Genomic DNA, 26,602 nt, shown 5'->3' with positions numbered 1-26,602 from the left:
AACTTATGAAGGGTTTTTCTGCAGCATAAATTAAAAACAGCAATTGACTGGCACACTTGCACTTTCTTCCAGACAATTAAAATTTACATTTATACACATTCACATCCTCACATACGGTCAAGATTAAAAATAATAACAAATACCAATTAAAAAAAATAAAAGAAATTCCCTCTCTCCCTATAGTTATTCTATTTTATTATAGGCGTAACATAAAATAATTCAACATCTTTACTCAAGTCAATGTTTGTGCTATTCCTTCCATCAGCATAAGTTATACTACTCTCTTGCGTTTGCATTTCGGGAAGCACCACTACGTTCATGTGAGTCATGCCTGTGGTCCGTGAGGTGAGCGCCCCCTCTAGCGGTCACTGCTGTCCTTGCAGAAACACGCAACGCTATTGCTACGATGGCAGGCGGCCGCGCGGGGCGCCAGACGCCGCTGCAGTGACTGGAGCTCCGCCGCTGGCGTTACCAGTCGGGCTCGGAGAAAGAACTGGGAGGAAGCGGGGCCGCACAATTAACAACAGTAGAAACAAGGGGAGGCGACGGGCGAGGAAAACAAAGCCGCGCTTGTTCCGAGGAGCACCTGGCCTCGCCTGTTTGAGTCTGACACGTCGGGAGGAGCGGTGGAAAACGCCGTTTTCAAGGTACACTGATGGGACCGAGACGCCGTGGATTGATATTTGCAGGCAGCTGGACAGCTCTGTGCGAGCAGGACGGCTTTAGCTCGACCTAGCTGCTGCTGCTAAACCCAGGCATGGGCTGAAGGAGGCCTGGCTAACGTTAGGCTAAGTTGGCTAGCAGGCGTGTTCGATATCAAGTATTTAAGCTGCGTTTGGTGAATGTGGCTCCCGCACAGTCTTGTCAATTTCCCAGAAGCAACCCGGGGTAATTTGTGTGTGTTAGGCCCACCTGGGCCTTATATTTATTGACAACACACACACGCATGCTCAACAAGGAAGCAGCAGTGTTGTTAGGGGAACAGTGATTGAAACATTATAGGCCACGTTAGCTTCCTCGCAGGTGAAGTTAGCTGTAGATTTCACTTGGCTGAATGCCACATGGCCGTAACTCTGCGGTGTTTATTTGGCATTTGTGTCACCCAGTTGTGTCCATTTTGTTAGCCTTGTTCAAACTTGGCAAGCTCCACACCATCACAAACCAGGCATGGGCTTCACAGATGGGCGGTGCTCGCTGTCAGGTTCACGTTGGGAGGTTTGCTAGTCTGGGGCTTTGGGGCCCCTGTGTATTTATCTGAAGGGAAAGTTAAAGCTGCATGTTTGATAAGTGGAAGATTTGTGAAGGAGTTTGTTGTAGCTCAGATAGCTAGCTGCTAGCTTACTGTCAGCTGATAACTGAACATCTGCTGTCTGGACTGGAGGGTGGAGGACACGTTTGATGGATCCCCATCAGTTTCATTTCTGTTCTTTTAAGTATATAATTGTTTCAAATGTGAAATCTTCACTCTCTGGTTTATACTTAGGCTAACCTATACTTAGGTTGGGCCGAACCGAGGTTCATCTGACGTTTCCTCCGGTACACGACACCTGGTTATTTACACTGTAAACCCGCCATATGTGCGTCCCTCCTGCGTGCGTCACGGCTGGTGAAGCGGGTCAGGTGTGCAGAGGCGGTTCTGCAGCCTGCTGGCTCCATTAACGAGCTTTAGCGCCTGTGCGAAAGACGGATTTGACCACCTGGCCGAGATGAGGTGTGTCTCGTTTAATGGGGAGGAGGCGAACTTGACGTGCCCGGGTCATCGGTGAAACCCAGGAGTTGTGTATTACAGCTCTGTCACACATGAAACACATGATAGGCACCTCCCACTGTTACTGTCATTATTATTTTTTATGTAATTATTATTTGGACTGTTATTCCTGGCTGCAGCATAGCTTTCTAAATGTGGACTCCTTGTCAAGTGTGCAAATGCAGAGCGTGGAGGATCTCTCAGGCCAGCAGGTTGGTGTTTGGGGAGCCCAAATGACTTGTGGTTGTTTCTCAAAACATCATTTCATTGAAAAATAAAGCAGACAAGCAGATAGTGACAATCACAAGAGTAGATGCTCGTGCTGCGTTTCAGTCATTTGTGTTGAGGAAACTTTGTCTTTTGCCCCATGGTCCATGCGATGTGACTGGGTGAGTCACGTCTCAGATAAGGGTTCTGGTTACGTTACCTTTTTAACATAGAAGCAGCAATGAGATATGCTTGACTCATCTATCAGATAAAGTTTTTTTTTAGTCACAGTATGTGTTTCTTAACCTGTACCTGCTGATGTACGTCAATCGGCGTGATTGTGTGTCATCGCCATTATCTTAGTCAGTATACTGGGAGTGGACTATACAAAGTTCTGGGGCGAGGTCACATATTGAACTGGGATATGTCTCAGTAAATATTACATGGTCAATCATTTACTGGAATGACCAGTCGATCCTCACACTGTTTAATGAAGCATTGAAGGTAAGAACTTGAATGATCAAAACAATTTTTTTTTCAGGTTTGGTAGCATTTTTAGCATTTTTCTTATCCAATCTCATAACAGAAACCAGTGTTTTGGTCTGTGAAGTGGCTTAATGCGGTTCGGCGTCAGCGTTAGCTGCCCTGCTGCTGTGGAAGTTACATAGGTGGAGCTGTTGGTGCTTTGTATCAGGACACAGAGTGCATCTGTTTTTCAGCCAGCTTTGCTCCAGATGTCTGTACTCAAGGCACTCGAGATGAAAAATGAACTTCAGTTGTTTTGGGGGGTTTTTTTCTTTCCACAGGTGGACAGTCCGCTTCTTGGTCACTCGTGGTAACTCTCCGCCATGCCTTTCCCCTTTGGCAAGTCCCACAAGTCACCGGCGGACATCGTCAAGAACCTGAAGGACAGCATGACGGTGCTAGAGAAGCATGACATCTCCGATAAGAAAGCAGAGAAGGTGAGGAGAACCCCATTTATCTCTGTGAATAGTGGAATCCATCACCCCAGAGAATTGCTGGTATTATTCAAACATTAAATACCTTAAAGTGTTGTCAGTATTCAAAATTGAATACGTTTCTCACTGTATTTCTGAAACTTTGAGTAACACTGTCCTATTGCATTATTTCTGGTCTTTGGCTGATCTCATTTTGCAGCAGTTGAAACTTTCACCATAGACTGTCACTGTATTAGTTGCATAAAAGTACTCTAAATATGACTGACTTCCTGGAAACATTGGACTTATGTATGGAAAGGAATTCTTGCACTAGATGTGTGTGTACGATGGTCAAGTGATCAGATGTTGCTAAAAGTGGTGTACTATAGTGTTTTTAATTCTGGTGACCAGCATTGGCAGAGCACCCATGGCTGCTCTAACAATGCTATTGTTGCTCCAATAAATGGAGACTCTTAGGAAGGAAGTTCTCTTGTGGAAATACACAAACAGTGATGTTGAAAAACCTTATTTTTGGCACATTTTGCAATAGCCTGCTAATGTTTGTGATTCTACCCATGGTTGCTGCATTGTGGAGATTCATTGCATCTTCAACAGCTTTATTTTAGCTAGACAGGATGTGGATCCCGTGGCTGCTTTTCATAGAAAATAGTTCAATTATCAGGATGAACATTTAGGCGTTATGCTTTACCTGTGTGTTGAAATTCACGAGTTTTTCCAAGTGCAAAGAAAAACTTTTTGTGGTGTCTGTTTTCTAATATATCTGTGTTTTTGTATTCAGGCCACAGAAGAGGTGTCAAAGAGCCTGGTGGCCATGAAGGAGATCCTCTACGGGACTAACGAGAAAGAGCCCCAGACGGAAGCCGTGGCCCAGCTCGCCCAGGAGCTCTACAACAGCGGTCTGCTCAGCACCCTGATAGCAGATCTGCAGCTCATCGACTTCGAGGTGAGAGCTCGTGTTCGTAAACGTGCTCGAGGTGATATGTGGGCAAACATACGTTTCTGTGCAGTCTGTCCACTTTGTGCTGTGTGGCAGAGGCTGCTGCAGGAGTCCCTGACTCACCCCATCACCGTGTGACTCATGTTGCTGTGTGATCCAGCTCTTCCTCTTTTCACACTCCCTCATCCTCCATCCACATTCATCTGGAGAGGCCGAGAGTGAATTATAAATATCAAGATACTCATGAATATTTTTGCTGGTTGAATGAAGGCTTTTTGTCTTTCGGAGTCCAAAAGTGTTTGCTGTTGCATTATATTGCATTCTTTTTTATTGACACAAAATAAATTTCATTTGTGTGTAAGTCAACTCATTGTGCTATTTTTCTTCCCACCAGGGGAAAAAGGACGTTGCTCAGATCTTCAACAATATTCTGCGGCGTCAGATTGGCACACGGACACCCACTGTAGAATACCTCTGCACTCAGCAGAATATCCTCTTCATGTTGCTCAAAGGGTAAGGGCACACATAGCAGTCTTTTCCCCTCATGATTGTCAAAGTTATGAAGAGTAGTTGTTTACACCGGTGTTGAAATGATCCATCAACGTTCCAAGTAACTTCCTAACATGAAGGAGCTGCGAGTAGCTGTTTCTCGACTTGCTGCTTATAAAACACAAACCAAAATGGGCAAATCCAGTGGAGATTATAAACACATGGTAAAGTGATGCAGTGGGAAGAATGGCATGCTAAACCACAGCAGCCACTGGTGCTTTTCGAGAATTTTATTGCTCCAGACTCACTGTAACATTATCACATTCAGTCCGTGCGCTGGTACGTCTTGGCTCAGGTACACATGCAGTGGGTTAACACAACTGATGCTTTCCAGTTTGTCTAGTAAAACCTAAAAGATGGTGTTTAAATGCCTCCGTATGGCAGTTTTCCAAGGAAACCTACACCTCAGACAAGTCCACCCATTGTAATCGAATTAATGGGACTTGCCTTGTTGTGCAGTGCTCTGTGGATTTTGACCTTTGTCATTTATGGCGTAAACATGTTCCCCCTGCTCCAGCTTTTAACAGCATCTATGAATATTTGATTTAAGTGGGTTTTTTTTTTTTTTTGGGGGGGGGGGGGGGGGGGGGGTTAGTTTTGTTATGTTAGCACTGAGGCTAATTTAAGAGTAGATCTCAAATGAAATTTGGATCAAGACATCTGTATTCTGCCACAGTCCTGAGGTTTTTATTGCATGTTTGACAGCTTATCTTTATCAATGCCCCAGATCTGCTTTTAGTGCTGCTTTGACTTGCATTTGATTCGTCATTCTATGCATCCCATTTGTTTTGCAAGATGCAAAATTATTCCATTACCACTCGACTACACTTGCTAGCTGCTTTGCAGTGAAAATATTCAGGGAAATCAGCTTTAAAACTTGAGCATTTGAGACAGCCATAGCTACTGAAGCAGGTAAAGACAAGGATTGACAAGAAAGCCTTTATGTAAAGTTTCAAAAACCTGTGGATTTAACTTTAATTTACATGCACAATGAAGACAGGTGTTGATCATTAAAAAAAAAAAAAAAATAGAAGCACCTTCAATCTGAAGACCATGATCCAAGCCAAACTGAGTTTTTCATTTAGTTTTAAACTTTCCCAGCAGCTCGTGAAGCAGTGCAGGATATTTCTCAGCTCACTCTTTTTCAGGAGACAGTGCTTCTCAAACAGTATTAAAATAGTTTGTATGAATCCGATATGGGCGCCAGTTTCCCTTCACGTGTGTGTTTTCTGCAGGTACGAGTCTCCAGAGATCGCCCTGAACTGTGGCATCATGCTGAGGGAGTGCATCAGGCACGAGCCGCTGGCCAAAATCACGCTGTGGTCCGAACAGTTTTACGATTTCTTCAGATACGTGGAGATGTCCACATTCGATATTGCCTCAGATGCATTTGCCACTTTCAAGGTAAGCCCTCTAACTTTATCTGCATGAATCCAGCCTGTATTGGTGTAGTGAAGCTCGAAAACGGGCAGAGTTATGTTTTATGATGTCAATGAGCTCTGAAAGGAATCCCAGCTTACAATGGGCCAAGACAGGCACAGGCTGGACGTGTGCCCTAAGAAACCCAAAGCTGAGTCAATGAGTACAGACATCTGTTAGCTTGTTTGACATCATAGCTACTCTGAAGGAACTTATTTGATGGAAGCAAGTAAAAGGAACACCTACACACAGAGACTTGAGGTCTGTGGAGCTTCTTATGTCTGCAAAAGAGGAAATATGGATGAGAAGCTGTGCGACCCACCTGATCATCTTATTGGAAAAATGAGACAAAATGTTCCCTTAAATCTCAGGCTGCACGTGACTGGCTGGGTGAACTGTTAAGCATCTGCCCCCTCGGTAGTTGGCTCCAGAACAATTCGTCATCTAGAAATCAGAGCACGTGAGGCTGTGTGAGGGTGAAAAATCAGGCTGTGCATCTTCACGGGTCTCAGAATTTGATAAAGCACAGCTAGGTGTTGCATTCCCAATTTTCCTCAAAGCTGCTCATTGCTAACTTTTCCAAGTCACGAATGCACACAGATAAATAAACATTTTATTTAGAAATTGATGAACATGACTTCAGTCTGAACACACAGCAGACAAGTTTATTTACAACAGTTAATACTAGCTGACATGAAATGTTGACATCCAAGATGTGATCCTGCAGGTCTGAAAAGAGCTGAAACTTAATTTATCTTCACTTAATGTCATTAATATCACATGTTAAAACGTTAAACAGTTTTCTTATAGCTATCGCTTCACATTACAACTGAAACCACGTTTCTTCCGGAAATCAAGTGTTGGGCTTTTGTTGTTGTCATTAATGGTTTGAAGCATAACCACTGAGCTGAAATCACTCACAGTCGACTCTGTTTGCAGGATCTCCTCACAAGACACAAGCTACTGAGCGCAGAGTTTCTGGAGCAGCATTACGACAGAGTAAGTGTGATGAACGAGGAAGCGGTTTGATCAAAGCTCTAATGTTCAGTGCTAAATCTAGCAATGCAGTAATGGAGTGGCAGGTTAAAGACTTAATTATTTCAGCCTTTTTTTTCCCCCTTGTTTGAAAATACTCACCAGTGCGATAAATACATGGAACTGAATGTTAGTTTTTTGACAAACAGCTGTGGCTGGATCAGCCTCGATTATTATAGCACCTTGTGTGTGATTTTTATTATTTATTTTTTTGGCCACTCACTTAAAACTGGGAGCTGTCTCTGTCAATCTGGCCTTTTCAGCTCCTTGGCTGTCCCTTTGTGAACAACATCAAACCAGCCATTTGGGACATAATTTGCAAGCTGATGGTACAAAGTAGTTGTCAATCAGCGAGAAGAAAATCCCTCATTTTCCTGTCGTCATGTTTTCATACACTGCTGACATTTAATTGTGCAAAACCGCGTCATGGTTCGTTTAGATGACTGTTTCTCTCTCTGTCTCTGATGCCCCCCAACCCTTTCTGTTTCCTCCATCCTCCCTGTCTCCCTCGCTGTCTTTCTTGGCCGTTTGCTTCAGTTCTTTAGTGAATATGAGAAGTTACTCCACTCTGAAAACTACGTGACTAAAAGGCAGTCGCTGAAGGTAAGCGCCTCGGGTCGCGGTAGTAAACAGGGGTCATGTGGTGGTGCAACCCACCTCAGAGAGCTATTTAAAGACAGGTCTGTCTTGTCATGAGTGTTGGGTTTCTCTGACTCACTTACTCTCGATAACATTGCCATGACTGCCATCTTGTGGTAGGACTAGGAATAACTCAGATCTGAGGCTTTTTTCTTCTGCCCCATGTTTTTGACTGTATATAGAGCTTGTAGTGGTGAAGCTGCAGTACAGATGACAGGTTTGTCGGTTAAAGGAAGTTATTCACGTCATTGAATATTGTCTGTTCTGTGTCTGTGTGTAGTTGTTGGGGGAGTTGCTCCTGGACCGGCACAACTTCACGATAATGACGAAATACATCAGCAAGCCGGAGAATCTCAAACTAATGATGAATTTGCTACGGGACAAAAGCCGCAACATCCAGTTTGAGGCTTTCCACGTTTTTAAGGTAAAATCAAAGCACCAGTGGAGATGTTCACATGCTTGTATAATGTAACAAAAAAAAAAATCCACCTTGAATTAATTGTTCTGCTTCAGACTTTTTTTGACCAGTGACAGTCTTTTAGTTCTATGCACTGCAGGAAAAATATCAAAACTTATTTGTTTTCTGCATTTATTAGTAATAAAATGTGATCTCATTAACAGCTGTGGATATGCACAATGTGCCTAGAAAATGATAGATAAGATGGATATATTTAGTATCTTTATTGAACCTGGCCATTACACATTCATGACATTTTTATCTCCGTCCTTGTTATTGTAAGTACATGTCTGCATGTCAGCCTAATGTGAATGAAGGCCTGAATGAAATCAGTAAATTGAGTCGAGAATTAAAATAAATATGATATGTGGCGGCCGCACGGTGGCGCGGTGGTTAGCGCTCTTGCCTCACAGCAAGAAGGTCCTGGGTTCAAATACCGGCCGGGGCTTGGGGCCTTTCTGTGTGGAGTTTGCATGTTCTCCCCGTGTGTGTGTGGGTTCCCTCCGGGTACTCCGGCTTCCTCCCACGGTCCAAAAACATGCATGGTAGGTTAATTGGTCACCCTAAAATTGCCCCTAGGTATGAATGCGTGAGTGAATGGTTGTCTGTCTCTATATGTCAGCCCTGCGACAGACTGGCGACCTGTCCAGGGTGTACCCCGCCTTCGCCCACAGCAGCTGGGATCGGCTCCAGCCACCCGCGACCCCGAAAGGGACCAGCGGCAGAAAATGAATGAATGAATGAATGATATGTGGCAGATGCTACAACTGAACGATAGTAGAATATCTGGTTTAGGTTTGAAAGACAATAACCAACCTTTAACTTTGAGTCACATTTTTTTTGCATCTGCACTTAAATTGTGTTCATTTTACAACACAAGCTTGTGCAGGGCCACATGCAGCTGAAAGGTGTTTATCTGCCGAGTTTGTCAAATGTTTGAAAAATGTTCAGTGCAGGCAAAATAGCTGCAGAGATTTCTGCATCTCACACACCAAGTAGTAGCATTAGAGATGGATTTTAATCCCTTTAGGAGCAGGTGTTTGTTTGATTCAAATCGCTCTGTGTTAGATGGAGGTAGATTGGTCATTTCCTGTGTATGTATATTAGCTGACCACCTGCAAATGAAACGGGCGGTGTCTCTAAAAACAGAACATTCGCTCATGATGAAGCTTCAGCTCTCTGGAATCTCACCAAACAGGTGTAACTCGTCTTTTATCACATAAAAACCACCCTGTCCTCGCCCCCCCCCCCCCTCCTCTCACAGGTGTTTGTGGCCAACCCCAACAAGACGCAGCCCATCCTGGACATCCTGCTGAAGAACCAGACCAAACTCATCGAGTTTCTCAGCAAGTTCCAGAACGACAGAACGGAAGACGAACAGTTCAACGACGAAAAGACTTACCTGGTCAAACAGATCAGGGACCTGAAGAGGCCCGCACCCCAGGAGGCCTGAGAACCAGTGCCGAGGTGCAGGGAGGAGCCACCGGGCCCACGTGTGGACCACATCCGGGAAACGGACCCGTCAGCAGCCGCTGCTCTGGTTTCTGAACAAAACTCCGGGAAACCAAACGAAACAACACACCCATTTTTCAGCTCATTGGGAAGCCGCCAGCTCCTCTGCTCCTCAGAACATTTGGGTTTTCTTTTCTTTTGTTTTCTGTCTTTTTTTTTTCCTTCAAAAGAAAATGAGAGAAAAAAAATAGCTGCTGCTGCTTCCTTGCACATTGAGACATTTGAGGTTTAATATATTGACCCAACAGTCCAACACAATATCGTGACAGAAGATTTGTGCATTTTAAGTAAGAGACAGACAGACAGACACACACACACACACATACAAACACACACATCATGCAACCAGAGTAGACAAGTTTACACACATGCACCATCGATCAATACTGGACAAGTTTACACACTCGCACGCACACTGGCTGCAGGAGTGTCAGCTGCATCCTTGCGATGGAAACGGTACGAGCAAGTTGAACACTGGTGTGATTGTTGCATGCCTTGAAATGTGGCAGATCTGTGGAAGTGCTAAAAAAACAAAAAAAAAAATCTTTTTTTTTTTTTTTTTTAAACGGCCCCACCACCCTGACCTCCCCGATCCTATCGAGCGCCCGGGTTCAAAGTGACAGAAAATCATGCCGCATTACAGCTTCCATGCCCTCATCCAACCAAGCAGCAGTGTTTTTGTTTTTGTTTTTTTATATACCGAAAATGATCTCTTGTTCACCTCCTGGGTGGGTGAAGGAGGGGGGAGGAAGAGGAGGAGGAAGAAAGGGATACAAGGTGGATTAACCTCATCATTGGATCATTTTTATTTTCTGGGATAGGGTGAACATGTACATATGCCTTTTTTTTCTGCTTTGTAGATTTTTGTTTAACCTTGACATTGAATATATATATATTATATATATATTACCTTAAACTTAATGTTTTTGGTTAATTTTAATTGAATTACTTTCTAAATCATCGGGAAGGAAAAGACGAACAACTCAATGACTTTTTTTTTTTTTTGCATTTCATCTTACTGCTGAAACGGTTGCTGGTGTGTTTTCTTTGTACATAACTTAAAGGGCCAGCTCAAGTTTAGCTAATCTATAGGATATTAACAATTGTACAGCAGAGGAATGTCACAGTGTCAGCTCTGGTGTCTCCCTTCAAGTCTGGATGGAGAAGAGATGGGGGAGCAGCAGAGCATGTAACAGCAACATTAAAGCCGGCGTGTTTGGGCACTTTTCGCGAGGTGTCGGGCAACTAGCATTACCTAACCGGAGTCGGGGGCTGCGAGTGTTTTCCTGACTTTTCTTGAACTAGCGTGTATCCCCACAGGGAGTGTGCTTCAGGGTTGAACTCATTACAGCACATCATCCGGTCCTCCTTACCCCCCCCCCCCCCCCAATTCTCCTCAAAGACTTTATAATTCCAGTACAATGATGAGTGTAAAGCATTGTGGGTAGCAGAGTACGTTTGGCAATTTGTCCTCTCAATTGGAAGCAACAGAATTTCTTCACGAGGCATTCGCCTACGCAGGTAGATGTGATCCAAAAAAAAAAATCCCACAGATCCTCCATTGAACAAGCATGTTGCTCTACTGGCCGTGCATGATGCTGTACTGAAAAATGTTGTACTGGAATTGTTTCTGTTTTCAGTAGTATTTAACAACATGGAAAATGTCCAGCTGAGCTCTTGGCTATGTGGCTGTACGCTGACTTTTTTGACTCCAGCTTCAACATAAGAGTGTGTGGGTGCTTTCAGAAGTGTCAAAGGCCTGGGCCCTACAATGGAAATAAAGACAAAAACATTTGGAATAAAAGAAGGTTTTTTTTTTTTCTCTCAATCTGCACTAAGCTCACTTGTCGAATGTATTGATGCTGGATTATGAATCGGACATGAACTCTGTATGTGGAGGTACGACTCGCCCTGGTAAGTGATATACTGTATCTTTTTTAAGCAGCATCAATATTCTTGTCTTCAGAAATTCCTTCATCCACTGGCTGGTACCGGTTTGAACAGTTAGGAAGAGCTTTCAGCTCACACTGTGACGATATCTAACTCTCAGTATGAAACACATCACTGTGCATCTCTGCAGGATACGGAAGAGTATTGGGATCACTGGGAAAAAATCAGAAATTCTGACTTGAATCTCAGAATTCTGACTTTAAAGTCAGAAGTATGCGTGCCAGGGACTTATTGGAGGGCTACTGATGTGTAGGAACAGGTGAGCAGCCGCATGCCAACTGACGATCACGGACTGTGCAGTTTGTACGTGTTTGAGGAGTTCTGGAGGAAGTAATATCCTCAATGGAAGAGCAGGAGGTGAGTGAAAATTATCTTTATTTTGTGCGCTACCAGACGATAATCCCAAGTCCATCAAGGTTTTTCACTTGTCCATGATAAGTTGGTGATCTGCTGCTGTTGTCTGCTTTAATGGCAGCAATGACCCAGTTAGCATTTGTTCTTTATTTGGAAAACAGATGACAGTGGGTGTTGGTGTGATCATATCATTGATCTCAACATGATGCTCCTCACCAACACTGACTGCCTCCTCAGTCATCACCATCCACAATTATCAGCTGTCAACTAATGAATATTATCACTTATTTTGTGTTTTATTCCCCCAGATGGCAAAAGAAGGTGGATGTTGTATGGCGTGGGACTACTTCACCAAGGAGGTCCCTGGAGGAACAGTTCGTAATATTTATTTTTACCGAATGTGTGTGGAATTGAAGCTTTTTGCATTATAACCAGCTTGTTAAGATCGGTAATAAACTGATACTGAAAGAGCAGGTGAAAGTAAGTCTTCATTCATATGCATGAATGTTTTGTTTTCTAGAGGTTTGCTGTCTTGTTCCACATTTTTTATTAGTGTTGAAATTGTTCATATGCTGTTTGTCCCATACAATTTCTGATGAAAGTATCTGAAAATAGTAAATCTTTTCCCTTCAATGTCTACCTTTGCAACAAGTATTTGGAAATATATTTGTGCCATCAAAAGCTGGTATTTCATCATTTTTATTGAAAAAGGGAATCGGCTGATATTGCCAATCAGTTTTTCATTCCTAATTTTGGAATTTTTCCTCTTAAAAAAAATCCATATCCATCGGGTCATACTTAATTCAGTTGTCGGAATCTTTTGAGGTAGAATCTTTCTTTAAAAACACTTCATCATAATGATTACTGCACTGCATTCAGCTTTGTTCATATGATATTGTTCTTTATTCAGGTGCAACACTGTTTAATAACAATCTAAATGAAATATGGTATTTTTTGATGGCAAATATTGCTCTATAGTATCACTATCGTTTCAGATTAAAAGGTGAAACTGAAGATCTATTTGCACTCTTATATTATACTTTAACAGCAAAAAAGGGGCAATTTTGGACAGAGTGATGAAGACTATAGCAGCATAACCAGCACTTCATACAGCAGTTGAAGCAGCTTTCACTGTGACTTTGCTGTTGAAACATGGAAGGCAAATTGCAAAATCCTTTTGCCAATAATGGCCACATAAACCTGGGCTCCACTTCCTTTTTCTTCAGTTGTTTACAGCAATGATGAGGTGAACTCAGCTTGACAGTGTTTTGAGGTTCTGGCTGTATGAAGTTCTTCTGCCTTTCAGTGTTTTACTTGTTTGGCGGAGATTTGCATCGTATGCAGAAATTCAAAACAGCACAGTCACCAGTCCATGAGCAGATGACATCTTGCTCGATCTGCACAGAGAAAACAAAATAACAGACTATGGGTTGTTTACTTTGTGTCCCCCATATGCACATCCATACATTTTGAAGTGTTTTTTCTGTTCTTTTTTTCAACAGAAGCTGTAAGAAGTGCTTATAAATATTCAGTGCAGTCCAGTCTTGGATGGACAGCACAAACCCAACAGTTTGTAGAGACAGAGACAGAAACAGAGTGCAAAAGGCCGGGCCGCAGCACAACAGAGAATCATAATTCGTGAGTTTAAACTCAGAATTAAGAAATAATTATAATAATCCCCAGGGGGCGTAATCCTTTTCTGTAATAGGATCTGCTGTGTTATCTAAATAAAAAACATTATTTATTGTCATCAGTGATCATTGACATGAGTTGATGGGTCAAAGCTCGAACTTTGGTAACACAAGGCAAGTGTAGCGTTTGGCAAGGAAATAATACACAATTAAAAAAAAAAAAAACAGTGGGGAAAATAAAGGTTCTAGAGCTGGAAAATGAATCTTTTGTCCGGTTTGATAGACTCCATGGATATCTAGTCGGCGTTGTTTTTGTTTTGAACTCCATTTCCTGTGCGCCCCACGGAGAGCTGGAGCTCCACCGCAGAGCTGATCTAGAGAAGAAGAAGGGGAAAAAAAACGCACACTTCCGGTGGATAAGGACAAAAACAGAAGCAGCCCAGCAGTGTGTGCAGAGGGCGGCCCGTCGACCAGTCGAGGAGGACTAGTTTGGAGAGAGGTGGGCAGCGACCTTTACACCGAGAGCTCGGAGGAGGAGACGGAACCATGGTGAAGATCAGCTTCCAGGCCGTGGCGGGACAGAAGGTGGAGAAGGAGGGCGATGGCGACAAGACCGAAATCCTCATCCCGCATCCGCTGGTGGGTGAAGCGCGACATTCTCATTCGGCTGGCTGCTGGGATTTTAGAGAAAAATAAATGCATTTGTGTGTAAAGTCATGCATGCGTTCTGCACCCGCATGCACCTGCAGCCTCGGCGGGGAGGGAGGAGGAAGGAGGGAGTCTCTGGCAGGATCCTTCGCCATTTGGTCGGGAACAAAACATGTCACTGCTGCACTGTTTCCTCTGCGCCAGAGCGCTCTGTGCGCACTGTGCGCTCCGTGCAGGTTGATCACAGCAAATGCATGAGTGCTTCTCTGTCCAGGACTGCACTGTGGATCGTCACATTGAAAACAAATAATGCAATTTAATCTGTAATCTGATTCTTGGATTTGTGTTTATTGATGGCTGTGTCCTCCCCCTCTGTTGTGCTGGTTTAAATTGACCCCTCTCCCCTCCCCAGCATCATCACACACCGTCACCAGCTGGAAAAAAAAAATGCACAAAATGCGGAGCATCATCTGACAAAATGGCAGATAGGTTGCTGTAGCTTGCGATGATGCATGTTAGACTGTTTGTCAGAATGGGGCAGAGCGGTGCAGCCCTGAACTTTGCAGCGACAGCATCTGATCCCCCCCCCTCATCAAAGATACATGCTTCAGCCCTGATGATCCCCCTAATGGGAAATGGATGGAGGGATGAGGAGCATGCAAAGTGAGGATTGCAGGAGCGCCAGGCTGCAGCTGCTGAAATTTGCCTATCCAAATGTATTGAGGCGAGGGGCCTCATGGTGTGGCACGCTCTCAGCTGGTGTGAAAGAGCACCAGTGGGAACACAAAGGACTCACAGAAATGTGTCCGCTCGCACACACACTGCTGTCTCCTTGTCCTCGTGCACCCTCTGTCTCCAAAACGCTTCCACAGAGATCAGTGTGTGACACATGAAGCTCTGCTCATATTGCACTGTGCTGATATCCATGTGAATGTGGCTGCCAAACAATGTGGAAACAAAGCTTCCAAGCTCTTTTTTTAAAGGATTTATTCTAACATTTATTCTCATCATAATGCCTTTTAAGTTTTCTCTCTCTGCACACAGTTGTTATTTCTTCCTGTCAAAGCTCTGGCTAAGAATAGAAGCCTTTTGTTGTCTGTCTGTCTCTGCAGCTCTTGTTTTTTTTTTTTTTGTTTTTTTTCACAAGATAATTTATTTCACCTTTCATCATCCCTCCAGCGAGCGCTGAGCCGCTCTCACTGTTAGTCATTATTGTTGTAAATAGAAGCGCCGGATGAGGGGGCTACTATCAGTGTGTAGCACCACTCAGCCAACGCAGGTTGGGCGCGCGGCACCGACAGATGGGCCGCGAGACTGGAGGCGTCTGGAAAGATTACTCACCATCTCAGCTGAGTTTTTATTACCAGGCCCGCCGTCATCCCGTCCTCTGGCCGCGCTCAGCGCGTCTGATTCCTCCTCCTAATGCCTCCTTTTCCATTTTAGCAGTGAATTCGGATGTTTTTCGACTGCTTGTCGTGGTGAGATTTTGTAATGAGATTTACCAGAAGTCTCCTTTAACCGTGATTGCATTGTGTGTTCCAGGATGAGGAAGAGCTTGTTCTGCCCTTGCGGCCAAAGAAGTCTCCCCTTAATGGCCTGTGCTGCCTGACATTTGGTCTGGTGGTCTTCATGGCCGGTCTGGTCCTGGCTTCCATCTACGTATACCGCTACTACTTCATCCCTCATGTAAGACCTCACTATACTGCGTAATTATGATTTCCCAAGGTGGCGTTTGGATCAAACGCTGTTTGTGTGCAGATCCCAGAGGAGATCCACTGCAGGGTGCTCTACGAAGACTCTGTGTACGCGCCCCTGCGTGGCCGTCAGGAGCTGGAGGAAAACGTCGGCATCTACCTGGCCGATAACTACGAGAAGATCTCCGTCCCCGTGCCTCACTTCGGAGGCAGCGACCCCGCCGATATCATCCACGACTTCCACAGAGTGAGCGCGCTCTTCTTCACCCATAGTAACTAGTTCCCACTGTTTTTTTTACCGCTCCACAGCTGCCTGGATGTTCAAAACCGTATCGGCGCTTCAAATGAAGCAGTTCTCATGCCAGCTCTTTGTGAGTTTGAACAAAACCGCTGTGACTCATTTCTTTTACGAGACAGCATATCGCCACACGCTCAGACGGCACTGTGGAAGAGCTGTATGCCAAATCTCTGATACAATGGGGGAAAATGTCCACGTGTTTTGAAAGCAACAAAAAGACTTGTCGCACTACGTGCTGGATTTTCATGAACTCAGCTCTGAGTCCTCTGAAGCGATTTCAAAGTCTGTCTCAGGATTTGAATGGGCTGATATGTTCCTGCCTCGGAGCGAGGAGGAGGAGATCCTGGATCTCGGTCGTGATTGGCTCATCCTGGTGTCGGTAATGATAAATGGGCCAGTCACAACCCCGCAACACAAAACACTGCGCAGCCCGAGGTGTGATTCTCCTAGTGAATCATAAATAATGGATTGATCTACTTGTTTAGTGGTCGATCCGGCAGTGTAAAAACACACTGACAAACAAAACTTTCCCAAAGGCATCGCTGGACCGATGCCCGGCAGCGCCACATGACCGGGTCTGGTTTGTTGGTAGGACTGTGTCGCTGGTATTCTCCAGGGCAGTGTGTCAAATTCTAATCCTGGAGTTACAGAGACGTCGCTCTTCCTGACAGCTTTGCAGTTTTCTGTTAGTTCATCAAGCAGGGTCGTAGAAAGATCTCATTTGGAGAAAAACCCGCTGCTGCTTGAACACATAGGATTTACAGTTAAATGATCTATTGGAACTTGCGTGACGATGGATTTTAAAGGCTGCTGTAAGAGAAAGTAGCCTTGTAAAACCCTTAATTTCACTGTGATGTAAAAGTTGCTTCAGCTCATGAATTCTGTGCTCCTATCAAAGAAGCAGCGACGATTCTCACCAAAAAGAAGCATCTCCCCTGTATCCAGCTACCTCCCACCTGGCATCTGCATGTGCACGCAACCCTGCCGGCCTGCTCCTGGGCGAGCATCTGTGCTCTTCCTTTGTTTCTGGATCACTTGCCCCGTAGCTTCCTGAGAGACGTGCATCATGGTCAAAAACAGCTCGCCAACCGATTGGATCTGTGTCCCCTTCCCAATTCACCAAAGTGACGTGCCGCTGAAGGTTAATGGACCTGACGTGAGGTTGCGCCTCAGGCTGTTTGGTGTCTCGTCCTTGTTGTCAGTGCAACAAGAAGGAGACGCCAAACAAGGTGGCAGCAGACTGATTTTAAAAATAACCTAATTTGTAAGCAGGCACCAAGAATTGTTGCAACAAAACTGTGCTAGAAATTGAGAAATTACCTTATTTTCCCAGGGACTGACGGCCTACCACGACATCGCCTTGGACAAGTGCTACGTTATTGAGCTCAACACCACCATTGTGATGCCTCCGCGGAACCTTTGGGAGCTTTTAATCAACGTCAAGGTAACGCGACTCTTAACTCGCCGCATTCTCGAGCACCATTTCATGACGGGTCTTTTAAAAGCGGCGCATCCACTTCAAGAGCGCAGTGTGTCAAAGGAAGACTCAAGGCTGCTGTGTAGAAAAACCAATGACATTAAGGCTCCGTTTAAAAGAGGTTTCAAGTGAAAAATGCATCAGAACGGTACGCTATGAGCGTCACCAGTCTGAAGCGTTGGATCGGAGCGTATCCCTCTGAGTGTGTGTGTTTTTGTGCCTCCTCCTCCTGCAGAAAGGCACATACCTGCCTCAGACCTACATCATCCATGAAGAGATGGTGGTGACCGGCAGAGTGCACAACCTGCGTCAGCTGGGACCGTTCATCTACCGCCTGTGCAACGGGAAGGACACGTACCGCCTGAGCCGCCGCCTCACCCGCAGGCGTAAGTTGCAGGAATTAATGGAAAAAAAGCTTTTATAAAGCTGATTAGCGTGCGGCGCAGGCTTTGTGTGTTTTGCTTTTCGGACGCAGAGATAAAGCTTTGCGGTTCAAACTGTCCTCACACGTTGATACAGAGCGACGTTTGCTCCTCTCTTATCTGTCACACCTCGCTTTTCCTAATGCAGGGATCAACAAGCGCGAGGCGAAGGACTGCCACCACATCCGCCACTTCGAGAATACGTTCGTGGTGGAGACTGTTATCTGCCACGAAGCGTGAGCGCGACCGTCGTCCGTGTGATTCCCTCCACCTCCACCGGCCCCCACCCGCCCCGGCCACCGTAGCACCCTCCTGTTCGTCTCAGTTGCACTTTACTTGTAATTTTTAATTTATTATTTTTTTTGGTTTGTTTTCTTCTGAAAGAGAACTTCCGTTTTTGCCCACTTAGGTGATGTTTCCTTTTGAGTCTGACGCAACACCGAGCTCTTGGTTCTGTCACAGGATTTTCCATGTAGCAATGCATTCAAGCCAAGACGAAGCATTACTTTCCAGACCTGTGCTCTTCCTCACTGGGGATTAGTGTGACGGTTACTGTTGTCAGGAGAGACGCCCATCTCCGTGTGCATCCAGGTTTTTTGGGGGGTTTTTTCGCCCTGGAGGTTTCTTCACAGGCATCTTTGCTAAAACAACAAGTCGATATATTCTTTTTGTCTTCTGTTAACATGTAATTGCTGATGACTTGCTTGCCTCTTTCCCTCCTGCCTGCTTCTTGAGTCCCATTTTTCCTTCCTGTTAGGAATCTCTCATCAAAAGCTAGACAAGCCTGTGCGGGGGCGTTAGAGTGTGTTCATTCTGTATTTTTTTTTTTTTTTTTAGATGCCCCTTTTTGATGCTCTTTCTCATGATCTCACTGCATTTATCATTTGACAGTAATCTCTTGCTTTTCTTTTCTCCTGCATGTGTTAATCTATAAGAGGAAAAGACATAAAAATGGCACTCTTAGAATGTTTTGTAAAACAACGATTAAAGCCTTAGTCCAGCGTCAGAGATCGGACTAAAGTCAGTACATCTGAAAAAGGGAGCATATTATATGACATGTTAGCGACTTAAATCTAACTTTGATCTGTATATTTTGTCTGCCAACAAACTGTCTGTGAATAAAGTAGTAAAAATGACAAAAACATGCTTCAGTTGTGTGTTTTTTAATTTTTAATGCGACATGATGAATCCACCGAAAATATTTTGGAGCTTCCTGGCCTTAAGCATTTCACAGCTTCTGAAAATGCTGGCATGAACAACAGCAGACACAAAACTTTTTTTTTTAACCCACACATATGCATAAGAAGAACATGCAAACTCTATACAAAGAAATTCCCCCGATGCCCACACCACCATCCAATATGTACATCCTGGGAATTAAATATCATCCTAAGTTCTATAATTCCCTTTGTGGGCTTTTTTTTTATTCTTTATAGTCTGATAAGCCAAGCTTTTTAGATTGAGTTTTCTCATATTTTCTTGTTGTATTTCATTAAACAAAGGTGACGACATCAGTGATCCTTTTGATCCTTCATTTCCTGTTATACAAACTTAATTTCCAGCTCAGGTAGCATTTAATAAAACTATCAAACCTTTAAAAATAAATTAAGAACAATAAAATTTTAATTTGCCTAAACAAAGCTTTTTTGTTTAATCGATCAGTTTTTAACTGTTTGGATCCACAATAATGTATCAGACTTCCTGTGCTAGTTATAGGATTCCAGTATCAGAAGTCCGAAGTCTTTGACTCTTATTATCCCACTAAAACTAATTTTACCCTCCACTTATTTCTGTTTGTCCTCATTTCTTATCAAATACTGGGCCAGTACTGTAGCAGCATTATGGTGCAACTGAAATCATTGAATCTTTGTGGTATAACATTTAACTTCAGATCCTATCAGGATGTTTTCTCATTTACTCAGAAATACACATGGTTTCCTCCTGAGATCAGCATTGACAACAAACCAGGAAGTCCATCATAGCGACATTTGAACCACCCACCCCCTTCCCACACACACACACACACACTAAAAGGGAAGAAACACACAAGCACAATTTTTAAACAGTTTTTTTTTTTTTTTTTTTTTTTTTAATTTTTACAAATAGACAAGAGAACAATACATCACGCTGACAAACACATTTTTAGGGACCGAGCCCGGAGGGCATGGTGGCCGCAGGCCACCATGCCCGGAGGGCAAGGTCTCTATTGTTCTTCGTTCGTTTGTCGTTCTCCTCCTCCTCCTCCTCCTCCTCCTCGTTCTCTATTATTATACTAACGCCCAAATAAACGCGAATTTGACCCCCTAAACATGCACGAAAACTCACCAAATTTGGCATGCAAATCATGACCGGCGAAAAATTTTATAAAATGGAAAAATTGGCCCCATCTGCTCTCTAGCGCCACCTAGATCCCAAAAAACGTCTAAAACAGTCGCTACGGCCCGCAGGAATGTCGGAGAGAGATCAAACCAACACTCATGCGTTCGTCTCATCAAGATCTACATTTCACGCGCTCACACCCCTGACCTAAATCCAACAGGAAGTCCGCTATTTCCCTTTCAAAGTAAAATTTTGATCAAAATCACTCCTCACGAAAAAATTATCTCCTCCGAGACCGTTTGTCGCACACACATAAGAGTCACGCGACGTGAAAGAGGACAAATTTCTCTACAAAAGTTGTGAACAACTTTGTCAAAAGTCTAACGGTGTGGATTTTATTAGCGTTCAAAGTTGGAAGTCTGAAATCCTGCCTTGCTCCGGCCCTCATCCGTTATAATGGGGAAAAAAGGAAAAAAGTCGCCTTTTTTCAGCACCTCAAACAAGTGGCGACTGCGGCTAAACCGTGACTGCTATCAACAAACCGAGCACACGTAAAGTTCCAGCAGGTTCTCCTGAACAAGATGATGTAACATAAGTGGGGAAATATGATGATATATGCATGTTGACACAGGTAAGAATTGGGGTGCGCTCTGCATTTTTTTTGCTCTCAGTTATAATGGAGCCGGATGTGGAAAAATCTCGCGCTTCTCACAAACTGAGGCCTCTGGGGTCCAAACTAAAAGTCTCAATGATCTGAAAGCCTCACCAACTGAAAGACAACTAATTTTCCTATCAAACGTGATATTTTTTGTTCAGTTTTGCCAAACAGGAAAGGTACAAGGAGCAGTTGTTTCGCAGAAGGAAACTGTAATTTTCTCCTCTCTCCACTCTAACTGAAATGACCATATATGGACATGCAGAGCAGTTACACAGCTGACAGCAGCTGTCAATCAAACTCTGACACTCAATGACTTCATTCAGTGACTCAGGAAAGCAGATGGCAAAAGCTAACTACTCCTTGTTAATGGATGGGAGATGCTAACGACTCCATGTTAGTGGATGGAACATGCTAACAACTCCATGTTAGCGGATGACTGAAGCCACCAGCTCCATGTTAATGGATGGAACATGCTAAGAACTCCATGTTAGTGGATGGGAGATGCTAACTACTCCATGTTAGTGGATGGGAGATGCAAGCTACTCCATGTTAGTGGATGGGAGATGCTAACTACTCCATGTTAGTGGATGGGAGATGCTAACTACTCCATGTTAGTGGATGGGAGATGCTAACAGCTCCATGTTAGTGGATGGGAGATGCTAACTACTCCATGTTAGTGGATGGGAGATGCTAACAGCTCCATGTTAGTGGATGGGAGATGCTAACTACTCCATGTTAGTGGATGGGAGATGCTAACAACTCCATGTAAGTGGATGGCAGACGCTAACTACTCAATGTTAGTGGATGGGACATGCTAACTACTCCATGTTAGTGGATGGGACATGCTAACTACTCCATGTTAGTGGATGGGACATGCTAACTACTCCATGTTAGTGGATGGGAGATGCTAATTACTCAATGTTCGTGGATGGGAGATGCTTACAACTCCATGTTAGTGGATGGGAGATGGTAACTACTCAATGTTAGTGGATGGGACATGCTAACTACTCCATGTTAGTGGATGGGACATGCTAACTACTCCATGTTAGTGGATGGGACATGCTAACTACTCCATGTTAGTGGATGGGAGATGCTAATTACTCAATGTTCGTGGATGGGAGATGCTTACAACTCCATGTTAGTGGATGGGAGATGGTAACTACTCAATGTTAGTGGATGGGAGATGCTAACTACTCCATGTTAGCGGATGGAAGATGCTAACAATTCCATGTTAGTGGATGGGAGATACTAACAACTCCATGTTAGTGGATTACAGATGCTAACAGCTACATGTTAGTGAATGGGACATGCTAAAAACTCCATGTTAGTGGAAGACAGATGCTAACAGCTCCATGTTAGTGGACTGGGCATGCTAACAACTCCATGTTAGTGGATGACAGATGCTAACAACTCCCATGTTAGTGTATGGACGTCTCAGTCGTGGGCTGGCGCGGAGGCTCGGTCCCGACCAATGCCGCTTGCGGCTTTAATCTTTTCCATTATCATTTTTGCTTTCTGGTCATTTCCTGTCATGCTCAGATGGGTTTAAGATGTCGAACTGCACCAAGTTTGAACTTGTTTGTCATGTCATCATCTTCGTCTCTCTCTTACATCACACGCATTTTGCACGGACGCTCGCTCAGTTCGGAGCGTCTCCTCTGAGGCTGCCTGCTAAATATCAGACAAAAAAATGCTTCACTGACTGCATTAAAAGCAATGAGTCTACAAAAAGACAGCCAGTGCTGCTCCTACCATCCTCTGCATCTAATTGCATTTGCAACAAATACTTTGGATCATCTGAAATCTGTGGAGGAGGTAATCCAGATCCCTCCAGTCTGCTGTGGGATTATACTGATGCCCCGCCATCTGGTGGAGCCTTGGACCTGAGCTGCCGTTTCCACTACTAAGACATTCGCAAAGAAGACAAAAGCCTGAGAAATATAAAAGGATTGATGACATGTAAAGCCCCCAAGAGGTTCAAATGAAGATAAAACCTAAATATATGAGAAAGGTACAATTAGAAAAGCAGGGTATTAAGCAGAGTTTCTACACACAAATCTATCAACCAAGTGGAATCTTCACAGAAGTCTTTTCTTTGAATAAGAGAACTGATGCTACATATCTTACAAAATCATGCAAAAATGAGGAAATTGTATTTTACACTGTGGTTTCACAACTGAGTTGTTATTGGTCATATGCACTTATTATTATAAGAACAGTGGAAATTAATACTACTACTACTACTACTACTACTACTACTACTACTACTACTACTACTACTACTAATAATAATAATAATAATAATAATAATAATAATAATAATAATAATAATAATATACCACAATATAATGCAACAACTTCACACAATAGAATAACAGTTTCCCTCTTTATTCAGGAAACTACACAAAACAGTTTCCCACGCTTCTTCTCTTTAGAGACTTTAAAGATTTGAGGCAAAAAAATAAATAAATAATTAAAACTTTGTCCACCAACACATGTAAAACTCGTGAAAATGAACAACTTGAAGGTTTTGTGGCTTACAGAGCCAGTTTCCCACCGTTTCATCTGCGAACTAACCATGCTTCAGCTGTAGGATTATGTTCAATGTTTATCCATGTTTCTATACATTTATCAAGACAATCAAATATTGTTTAAAAAGATAAATGATCTTTTATGTATTTCACTGCAATAATGCTATTTTGTAGTTTTTTTTTTCTTTGATTTTTTTTTTTAATTATTCACAAAGACATGAGAAATAAATACATCTTCTTACATAATGCTTCCAAATGAGCACATTTCCGACTCGCCAGTTTCTGTGTTGCTGTGTTGCTCCCAATAGACTGACTGATAACTCAGTAGTTTTCCCACTATCACACATTATTCTGTATCTCTGAAGAAACAGAAGGTGAAAGTCATCTCAGAGGGGGACATCAAACGGACGGAGGATCCAAAGTCCTCTTGGATCTTCGGCTGGGAATAAACTCTGCTTTAGTCTCCATTGTGTACGGTTCTTTTGCCGTGTCAACATTCTCCTTTTCCTTCCAGAAGCCATCAAAAGAGAAATAATACAGCAGTGGGTCCAGACAGCAGTTCACAGTAGCCAGACATACCAGTGGTTTGATGTAATGTTTAGTTCCTTGGGGTAAAGCGACTATAGCGACGGACACGGGCACGAAGCACACGATGAACATCACCAGGTTCAGGCCAAAAATCAGCATGACGTTCACCCTGTTGTTAACCCTTGCAGAGTCACTGAGATGATTGCACAGAGTCCAAAGCACCATAGCGGTGCACACGATGTTGACTGACAGCATGGAAAGCACCAACACCGGGTGGGAATAACTGAACACTGTTGAATTTTTCGGTTTAAATTTAAAACATGTGGTCTGGGTGTCATTGTCCGACTGTCTTGAAAAGTCTATAATGAGAGGTATGTTCATCACCAACACAAACAGCCAAGCCAGAGCCACAGCCTTCCAGGCATTCGACGAGGTCCGAAGACACCGTGACCTCAAAGGGTAGACCACCGCCAGCAGCCGGTCCACGCTGATGAAGGTCATGAAGATGGCACTGGTGCGGATGTTATCTCTGAAGAGCAAGGTGGTCAAAAAGCATGCAATGCTGCTCAGAGGCCAGGTGCCCGTGGCGTAATAGTAGACCCTCGTGGGGAGAGAGATTACCAGCAGCAGGTCGGAGATGGTCAGGTTCACCATGAAGACCGCGTTCGGTAATTTGAGGCTGTGGCGGCGAAGCAGAACCCACAAAGACCCCACGTTCAGAGGCAGACCCAACGCCATGATGCAGCCGAAGATCCAGGCGTAGCCCAGGCTTTGATCGCTTTCAGTCGGCTCGGTGCTGTCCATGTTCCTGCAATGAAAATAATGGATCGAGTTTTTAAATTTATAGCAGAGCAGTATCGGTTCTCGGTACTTCCTTCTTTTGCGTGTCAAATAGAAGACGCACCGCTTGTGTGAAGAGTGCAACAGGAAATTCACATGACGCATTTCAAGAGTTGTGGTCAGTGTAAGTTACACAAACAACTTGGATGATCTCCTGCCTTGTATCACAAAGATCAATTGATTTATGGAACGTTGCTCTGGCTGGCAGCTCGGAGTGAACCGACTGATAAAGGTCTGCAGCTCTGCAGCTCTGCAGGCCTTCTGCACCAGCTCGCTGAAGCATTCAGAAACAAAATCCATTTTGATCTTATTTTTCTTTGATTTAAACACCAGACTTGTTTTCACAGTGAATGCAGCTGCTAGAATGGATGAAATGGGGAAAATTTGTTTGAGTCAAGAAACTGGTAAAATAACAAACAAAAAAGATATTTAAAAATCAAACGGAAAAAAAAAACATACTAAAATTGCAAAAAATTGTCAAGAAAAAGTTGAACATCTTCAAAATGTCTTATAAAACTTAAACCATTAAAAATAAAAATGTTCAGAAAAATTAAAAACAGTAAAAATAGTTTAAAATGTTAAAAAATCATGTTTTTTAAAGAAATGAAATTACTTTACAGCTACATGAACTGTTAATTTTTTTTAGAAATATTTATAATTCTAAATTGTATTGATAAAATTTCAGTGCAAAACAGAACACAGCAGATATCACAAAGTACTACAACTTCATGAGCTGCATTATTGTCATTTTAAGGGTTAGTTATGTTTGCGGCTCCAGATTAATTTTATTTGGGAAAAAGTGATGAAAACAGCTCTTTTGATCATTAAAGTTAAAATTGTTGTTTTGTTTTTTTTTAATAATGTGCTGAATGATTGTCATGTTGAAGATGTTAGTGCCCACTTATTATATTTATCCATTCGAGTTAATCTGTCTTGATCAGTCATTGTCGAAGTCAAGTATCTGGTGCAGTTTTTGTTAGTCATGCAGAACACCTGCTAAGCTTTATAAAAGGTAATCAGTCTATTGAGGGCTGCACATACAGCATGTCATTTTAACAAATGAATGTCAACACTAGAGATTTCTGCATAACGTTTTTAATTTTCATCTTCACACATTAAACCACATTCTGAAATATAACAGCATACACCCTGTAATACTGACACAAATAAGCTTTGGCTAAAGCTAAAGTCAGCAGTTGGCTCAGACAGCAGGTCCAAGAGAGACAGCAGCTCTGCAACTGATTTAATTTCCCGAGAAAGAAGTGAAAAGTTCCTTAAATGTAGCTGTGCCACTAATTTCATATGTATACTTAGTTGTAGTTAGTCGTCGTCATCCTTTCATAACGCTATGTGAAATTCTGAAATATTTCTCCTGTCAGTGCTCCTGTAGCCTGACTGACACGCTGGTTATTGTTATTTGATAGCTAACGTTGACACTTAAAGGCCCCGGTGTGGCTTCTTAGTTTGACCGTCTGATGTTTTCACAAAAGCCTCACTTTTGATTGTCACCTTTAACTTAATCTGGAATGAAAATAGAGTCCCCCACAGCAGGATGTATAAAGTTTGTCCTTTTGCGTAAAGGAACCTATTAGCGTCAGTTGCAGTTTCAGAGAGGAAACCTCAAAGAAACTTCATATACCACAGACCTGCTGAAGACAATTTTGTTTGCACATAAAAAAATAGAGTGTATTTACTTGGAGAGCATTTAGATTTGAAACCAAAGCTTGAGTCTGAAATATGACAAGCACACATTAATAACTCCACTCTGCTGCTACACTTGCACAACACACT

At 43.2% G+C, this 26,602-nt stretch overlaps 2 protein-coding genes across 3 annotated transcripts; one reads left to right on the top strand and one right to left on the bottom strand.

Moving 5' to 3' along the window:
- Positions 1-429: 429 nt before the first annotated feature.
- On the top strand, positions 430-19,069 carry LOC115400320 (calcium-binding protein 39). 2 transcript variants are annotated; one of them, XM_030108120.1, is made up of 10 exons: positions 460-647; positions 2,761-2,916; positions 3,692-3,856; positions 4,245-4,287; positions 13,929-14,035; positions 15,587-15,730; positions 15,803-15,985; positions 17,370-17,480; positions 17,749-17,899; positions 18,084-19,069. In XM_030108120.1, exons 2-10 carry the CDS (start codon positions 2,803-2,805, stop codon positions 18,173-18,175), a joined length of 1,110 nt encoding a protein of 369 aa, XP_029963980.1. In that variant the 5' UTR covers positions 460-647; positions 2,761-2,802; the 3' UTR covers positions 18,176-19,069. The 2 variants fall into 2 exon arrangements, with proteins under 2 accessions (XP_029963981.1, XP_029963980.1); XM_030108121.1 differs by lacking the exons at positions 13,929-14,035; positions 15,587-15,730; positions 15,803-15,985; ... (1 more) ...; positions 17,749-17,899; positions 18,084-19,069 and adding exons at positions 5,635-5,803; positions 6,758-6,817; positions 7,391-7,456; positions 7,773-7,916; positions 9,214-11,245 and having other exon boundaries at positions 430-647; positions 4,245-4,363.
- A 4,215-nt stretch (positions 19,070-23,284) lies between these two features.
- Positions 23,285-24,850, bottom strand: LOC115400321 (lysophosphatidic acid receptor 6-like). The gene has a single exon (XM_030108122.1). The coding sequence runs from the start codon at positions 24,773-24,775 to the stop codon at positions 23,843-23,845; it is 933 nt and encodes a 310-aa protein (XP_029963982.1). The 5' UTR covers positions 24,776-24,850; the 3' UTR covers positions 23,285-23,842.
- Positions 24,851-26,602: the final 1,752 nt, after the last annotated feature.

This window comes from Salarias fasciatus, chromosome 14 (genome assembly GCF_902148845.1).
Source record: "Salarias fasciatus chromosome 14, fSalaFa1.1, whole genome shotgun sequence".
NCBI lineage: Eukaryota > Metazoa > Chordata > Actinopteri > Blenniiformes > Blenniidae > Salarias > Salarias fasciatus.
Note: the sequence above shows the minus strand (reverse complement) of the source record. Positions and strands in the feature narration are given on the sequence as shown.